The sequence below is a fragment of the Ranitomeya variabilis genome, chromosome 5 (genome assembly GCF_051348905.1).
Source record: "Ranitomeya variabilis isolate aRanVar5 chromosome 5, aRanVar5.hap1, whole genome shotgun sequence".
NCBI lineage: Eukaryota > Metazoa > Chordata > Amphibia > Anura > Dendrobatidae > Ranitomeya > Ranitomeya variabilis.
In genome coordinates, this window is record NC_135236.1 from 532,078,267 (window position 1) to 532,085,502 (window position 7,236).

Genomic DNA, 7,236 nt, shown 5'->3' on the forward strand with positions numbered 1-7,236 from the left:
CATGATTGCACGGCGCGATGGGCTACCATGGCAAATGTGGACCTGCTGAAGTCTCCCAACTTGCTACTCCTGTGAGGCTCAGCCCCAGGCCAGACTCCATAGGAGACCATTACTTTTCCTTTATACTGTAGCATTATATAGTACAAACGATCGCAGGTTCAAGACCTCTAAGGAAACTGAAAACGTAACGCTGAATAAAAATGAAAAAATAAAAAAATTCCAATCAATCTCCCCCTATGTCCTAGGTTAAATACAAAGGATAAAACTAAACATATTTGGTATCGCTGTATTTGTAAAAGTCTAATCTACCAAATTATAAACTTAAACAACCATAAAATACCATAAGGAGCAAAAACAAAAAGTAGAAATGCTAGAATTGCATTTTTTTTTTTTGCCCTCATACAGCCATGTTGACTGAAAAATGATAAAAAAAAGATATGACACCTGAAAAATACAAGGAAAAGACAAAAGCACAAAAAAAACCATTCCCTGGCCATGTAAATAGTTATGGTTTCCCTCACCCTGTGTTAATTTTCTAGTATTTTCTGCATGATCCTGAAAAACTTGGTCTTTAAAGTGCTTTTTCCATTTCTTAAAACCTTTCTGCATATGCTCAGGTTGTCGTAAAATAATAAACTGTAATTGACTTACCCTCCCCAGGTCCAGTGCTGGCTCTCTGCCGCTGCCCAAGTTTGTGGTGTTCGGCTGCAGAGGTGACATCATGTCGACGGCACTGCAGCCAATCCCTGAGATTATCGGTTTGTGATATCTACATCAGCAGAGCCACTGAGCTCAGTGATTGGCTGCAGCGCTCTCAATCTGACGTCACCTACAGAGAGTTATGGCGTTTTTCTAGGATTTGCATTGATTGCCGATATGTGGAGGGTCCTTGATGCAGTTAATAAGTGTATAAAGACATACTGATAGGGAATTTAGATTGTGAGCCCCAGCGGGGACAGCGATGATAATGTGTGCAACCTGTAAAGCGCTGCGGAATATGTTAGCGCTATATAAAAATAAAGATTATTATTATAAAGCCCAGCGGACTCTCGGGCACTTTTCCATGCACAGCAGCATAGTACATATATTGTATTGTCTCCTCCGCATGGCACCTACTCAGGAGCAGCACTTTTCTTTGCAGCAGAAGTTACACTGTGTTCCAAATTATTATGCACAAAGCGTTTAGGAGTGATAAGGTTAGAATTTTTTTGTTTGTCACTTAAACTCATTGATGGTGATGTGTGTCAGGGCTCTTTATATCACTGAAAGCAATTGCAGATACCTGTGCACATTAGTTTGGCAGGTGTGTCCAAATAAAGGCAAGACTACTTAAGAAGGCTGTTCCACATTATTAAGCAGCCTACAGTTTTTGTCAAAATGGGAAAGAAAAAGGATGTGTCGGCTGCTGAGAAGCAACAAATTGTGGAGTATTTAGGTCAAGGCATGACTACAATCAACATTGCCAAGACACTTCATCGTGATCATCGCACAATCAAGAAGTATGTAGCTGATTCCCAGCACACACGTGTGCGTGCTGATAAAGAAAAATTGAGGACTCTTTCCAACAGGCAATTGCGTAAGGTTAAAAGAGCAGCTGCAAAAATGCCTTGTCATAGCAGCAGACAAGTTTTTGAAGCTGCTGGTGCCTCCAACGTCCCCAGAACAACAAGATGCAGGGTCCTTCAGAGGTGCGTAAGCCATCCTGTCGACCACCTCTATCCACTGCACACAAGCAGAAACGGCTCCAGTGGGCCAAACGATACATGAAGACTGACTTCCAAACTGTTTTGTTCACCGATGAGTGCCGTGCAACGCTCGATGGTCCAGATGGATGGAGTGGAGGATGGACACCCCATGAAAACACGGCTAAGGCGCCAACAAGGAGGAGGTGGAGTAATGTTTTGGGCTGGAATCATGGGGAGAGAGATTGTCGGCCCCTTTATGATCCCTGAAGGGGTAAAGATGAACTCCATAATCTATGTGGAGTTTCTAAAACAACACTTCCTGCCATGGTTCAAGAGGAAGAACCGTGCTTTCCGCAGCAAGATCATTTTCATGCATGATAATGCACCGTCTCGTGCTGCAAAAAACACATCTGCATCTCTGGCTGCTATGGGCATAAAAGAGGACAAACTTATGGTGCGGCCACCATCTTCCCCTGGCCTCAACCCCATTGAGAACCTCTGGAGCATCATCAAAAGGAGTGTCTATGATGGCGGGAGGCAGTTCACATCTAAGCAACAGCTCTGGGAGGGTATTCTGTCCACATGCAAAACAATTGAAGCAGAAACCATCCAAAAACTGACAAATTCAATGGACGAGAGAGTTCAGAAGCTTCTTTCGAACAAGGGGTCCTATGTGCAAATGTAACATCACCTAGAATAAAGTTTTCACTTGAAAACTGTTTGATTTCATTTTGTAATAAGCTGATAATGCTTATAACTTCACAATTGACCATTTTTTTGTTCAAAATTAAAAAAAAAGGTTGAAAACTCTGCTGTGCATAATAATTTGGAACATGCATTTTGAGTGTTTATTTTTTTTAAAAAGATACTGTTTTCATAGGCAGTTTGTTCCAAAACACTGCAATTATACTAGGATAGTAGATGACTGGAAAATAACAATGACTGCAATTCAGATAGGTAATTTAGAGAAAATGTGAGGAAATATTATTTGCATAATAATTTGGAACACAGTGTAGTAGGGGTACTGGGAATGTATTGCAGATTACATAGTCTTTTAGGTTTTAGCTAACTTCCATAGGGATTTGCTGCCATGTTTCACCCCTATTTCCTATACAACCTGCATATATTCTTAAAAAGATATCATAAACTGGGTGATACTGGTGTACTTACATTGAAAATACATCTAAAAATGGCTGTTTGGTTCTTTGTGAAATTTCCTGTGCCTAATATCCGACATCTAGTAGGACTCCTCAAATGCTTATTTTAGTATCAGGACTAAACAGCCAATGTTTTGTGGGATTTTTACAGTAAACACATCAGCCAAGGCAAAGTTGTGGAAACATACAGGGTCACCAACATAATGATTTACCCAAAATAGGGTCTACTCATACATATAACATATGGGACCAAAAGATTAGGACCATAGTGGACCAACTGCAATACAATAACCCAAAACAGCTGAAGAAAAAAGCGGCAAATAGTCCAAATATATAAATATACAAAAAAACTTTATTGATAGTAAAACCAGATACAGACATGACAGAAGGAAACAATCCCCGTGCCACCCTCAGCATGCACCTAATATGGGCAGGGGACAGGTGCCTGCAAATTACAAAAGTCCACTTACTAATCAAAAAGTTGCAACAGACTACCCAATGTAACTACACATAATAAATAGAAGTGCAAAAAGATAACTAGAGAAGCCTGACACAGTAATAGTGTATGATAAAAAGAACCTGAAGACCCACCTCTTCCGACAAGCCTACAACCTGCAGTAACCACCGATCGACCAAACCGCTGCATGACCAGCTCTATCCTCACCTACTGTATCCTCACCCATCCCTTGTAGATTGTGAGCCTTCACGGGCAGGGTCCTCTCTCCTACTGTACCAGTTATGACTTGTATTGTTCAAGATTATTGTACTTGTTTTTATTATGTATACCCCTCCTCACTTGTAAAGCGCCATGGAATAAATGGCGCTATAACAATAAATAATAATAATAATAATAATAATAATAATAAACATACCGGTTAGTGTGGAAATATGCCAAATGTGGACTGGCACCTCACCCCTGTCCCCCCCTTTTTGATTAGTAAGTGGACTTTTGTAATTTGCAGGCATCTGTCCCCTCAATAAAGTTTTTTTGTATATTTATATATTTGGACTATTTGCTGCTTTTTTCTTCAGCTGTTTTGGGTAAACACATCAGCCCCATAAAGCGTAAGAGATCTGTTCAATAATGTGTGCAGTTTGTATTGTGAATCTGGTGACCGATCCGTTTTTTTTTTGTTTTTTTCTCTATATGTAAAAATGTTCTCCAGTACATAATCATCCATTTAGTAATGGGGAGCATGATGTACGGATGTGGCATTTTCTAACCTCACATACGTTTTTTCTTAACAGATGTTACAAAGGTGAAGCTTATGAGATACGATGACCCAGTTCTGGGGCCCCGACGAGTGCCTGTTCTCGGAAAAGAAGATTCTGGTAAAGTGGTGATCTCTCAGCAAGCTGCCTTCCATATTGACCTTAGTGAGAAGAAAGTCCACATCGCCGACAATGGCTTGAAAGTAGATATCGGCGACACCTTGGTGTATATGGTGGACTAAACAGCACCAAGAACCCGTGAGCCCAACTATCGGAAGTCGAGGCCCTGTAGACTCCCGCTCCTATGCATTTGTTCCTCACACATCATGATGTACAGGGCTGTACCGTTGGTTGTGCAGGATTTAGGAGCACTACTTGTCTGGCTGAGGTTACACGGGTAAGTCTGCAGGATGAGGCTCAGCACCACATAGTCCATGTCCTCGGTCACAGCGGACTGTACGCTACTGTATTCTCATGAGCACGGTGCGGCCCGGTGTAGCTTCAGCCTTACAGTTTGGTTCCATCAGTCAGACCGCTCACTACAGTTGTTACTGGATATTTTGTAGTAATTTTCAGGTCTTTTTCCCTGCCTTACGTATTGGACCGTATGTATTTACAATAAAACCGGCTCTTATATTAAACTAGTTTGTGTCCCAGATCCATTCTAATATTTGGGGTCACCGACTACATTCCTACTTTAGTCGCACCACATTTCCTTTGACAGTCCATACTCTTTGTGCACTGACATCTTCTTTGAAAAATCTACATCTGCATAAAAACAATTTTAATTAAATTTTGGGTGGTCGTCTTCGGAGATTTCATAAAACCTTGCGTTCTGGACAGAATTACAGGGGCGATGTTACTCATTTTATACCTGCACTCTTATGGATCCTTTAGTATTTTGCCTTTGGAAACCCAAATCCTCTGTCCATGTGTCTTTTTAGTTCAGCACTTTATCCATAAACGCACAACGCAGGACACATAAGGGGCATGTTAAAAAAAAAAAAAAAAAAAATTAGGTGTTAAAAAATATTAATAAAGCATCAACAAATGGTTGGTCCCAAGACCAGTGATCTCTCGCGTATTGCCTCCATAGGAGATTTGGGAATTGCCAGCCTTGGGGCACCCATAATCTCCACAAGTAAGGTGAAGCCATATGTCTTCCATGCAGAATTTGAAGCCCTTTTTATGCTAGTAACTAGTAATCTATGTACTTTTCCGCTGCTGCAATTAAGGAAAGGGCACGAGTTAAAGAAAAAAGTAATGAAGAGTCATGAAGTTAACCATTTAAGACAACAGCTCGCAATACACACCTGCCAATCAGCCCATGTAAAGCTTGGAAGACATAGTGTTGTTCATTCATGATCTCCATTACTGCGCCATTAACACATTTAGGATGGTTACATGAATATTTCTAAATGACCAGCAGGTGTCAGGCTTTCTCCCATCAAAGTACATAATGGAGGGTAAGTAGAGAGGAATGAATACATTTGCAGGACCCTAGGCCAGGTCAGAATTCCGTGTCCTAAGATTGAAGCCCTGCAAACCTTCCACGACATGCCAGCATCCGCAGTGCCTCCTTTGATTATCCAGCCTGCCACAATGTCATACTATACCAACGATGCACCATGCCAGCTAATCGAAAGAGGAGCCGGAGATGACGGCAGGTAAGAGGAGCGTCGTTGGTCTACTATCCAGATTACTGACCGGGCCGCTGGATCGGGGACCTTCAAATCCTTTTGCTCATCTCTAATAGTAAGTTTTCAGCATAATTGACCCTGCAAATGATAAGGTCAGCTAGTCCATTGCAAAAGTGCAAAAATAAATTTATTTTAATAAAAAAAACTGTTCCCAATGATGTCAGTATCTTTGTAAAGGAAATCTGTCAGCAGGTTTGTGCTGTGGTATCTGAGAGTACTATGATGTAGGAGCGGATACCTTGATTCCAGTGATCTGACACTTGCTGGGCTGCTTGTTGACGTTTTAATAAAATCAGTGTTTTATCAGCTGGAGATTATTCAGTAGAGGACTAGTTGTCTTCTGCCATGTAGTCCTCCTGCTCTGTGTAACCGAACCCCCACCACTGATTGGTAGCTTTCTGTCAATGCACACATAAAGCTACCAATCCGTGTTGTGGGTGGGGTCACACAGAGCTCTGCATTCAGAAAACTGCCAGATCTGCAGCAGAGAAAACAGTGATTTTATCAAAATAACAACAAGCAGTCCAGTAAGTGGTATGTAGAAGGAATGGGGGTCTGTGCCACTACATCATGCTAATCTCAGACTACATAGCAAAAATAAACTGGAAATTGTAAAGTATGCTATTCCATTTTTGTTTTTTGGGTTTTGTTTTTTGTTGCATTCATAGTCCAGTAAAATGATATGGAAATGTGTATAATATAATTAATATAATTATAGTGACAAAGCCATCATCTGGGAAAGGCTCTACTCCTGATCCCTCTCCATTCATCCTCTGCCAAAAAGCGCCATACATGGTTGTTAAGGGGTTAAGTCCATAGATAGTTATAGGATTATGACGTTTTATGGTTTTTAGACACTAATAAGCCATTATCAGTCAATACATGTGTTACACTGCAGGAATAGGTTCATTTTTGTACTAAGCCTCATTCACATATGGATGAAACGCATACCTTTTTATAGTCTGTGTGGCTGCATTTTGGCAGGCATATCAATTTTCCCCTTCCCCATGACAGCACCGTACATGAGAGATGGCATCCGCCCCCAGGAACAGGAAACCTGCAGCAGAGATAAGAGAAGGAGGCGGCACCTCTCAGTTTGGTTTCCTGTTCCTGCAGGTGGATGCTTGTGGCAGGCTGCATACCTCCAGGAGGATCCCCCTCTGATGATGCCCGATCCGGAGACAGAGGTCTGCGGTGTGGGGGCAGCTGGGCGCGGTGGCGCACGCAAGTCATCCTGGGGCCTGCCATGTACCGCACCTCATCCCCCCGCTGGACTCCCGGGCTGCTGCTCCTGTCAGGAGGCTGGGCCGGGAAGGGATGTGTCCATCACGACGCTGGCACAGAGTGAATGGGATGGCTTCCGGTCGCGCAGGAAGTGTCACGCTGGGGGAGACAGTGTGCTGGACACTTCTGGGAGGGAGTTGCTCTAGAGGCGCGCAAACTGCTCCTACCAGTGAAAGAAAGGCAATGGATGCGGCAGCA

General features: G+C 42.3%; 1 protein-coding gene across 1 annotated transcript in view; it reads left to right on the top strand.

Moving 5' to 3' along the window:
• The window catches only part of LARS1 (leucyl-tRNA synthetase 1), an 88,730-nt gene extending 84,021 nt beyond the window's left edge, over window positions 1–4,709 (top strand). The window contains exon 32 of the mRNA XM_077265832.1: window positions 4,091–4,709. Coding sequence (XP_077121947.1) covers window positions 4,091–4,296 — 206 coding nt within the window. The 3' untranslated portion in view covers window positions 4,297–4,709. The remainder of the gene's footprint in view (window positions 1–4,090) is intronic.
• The last annotated feature ends 2,527 nt before the right edge of the window (window positions 4,710–7,236 follow it).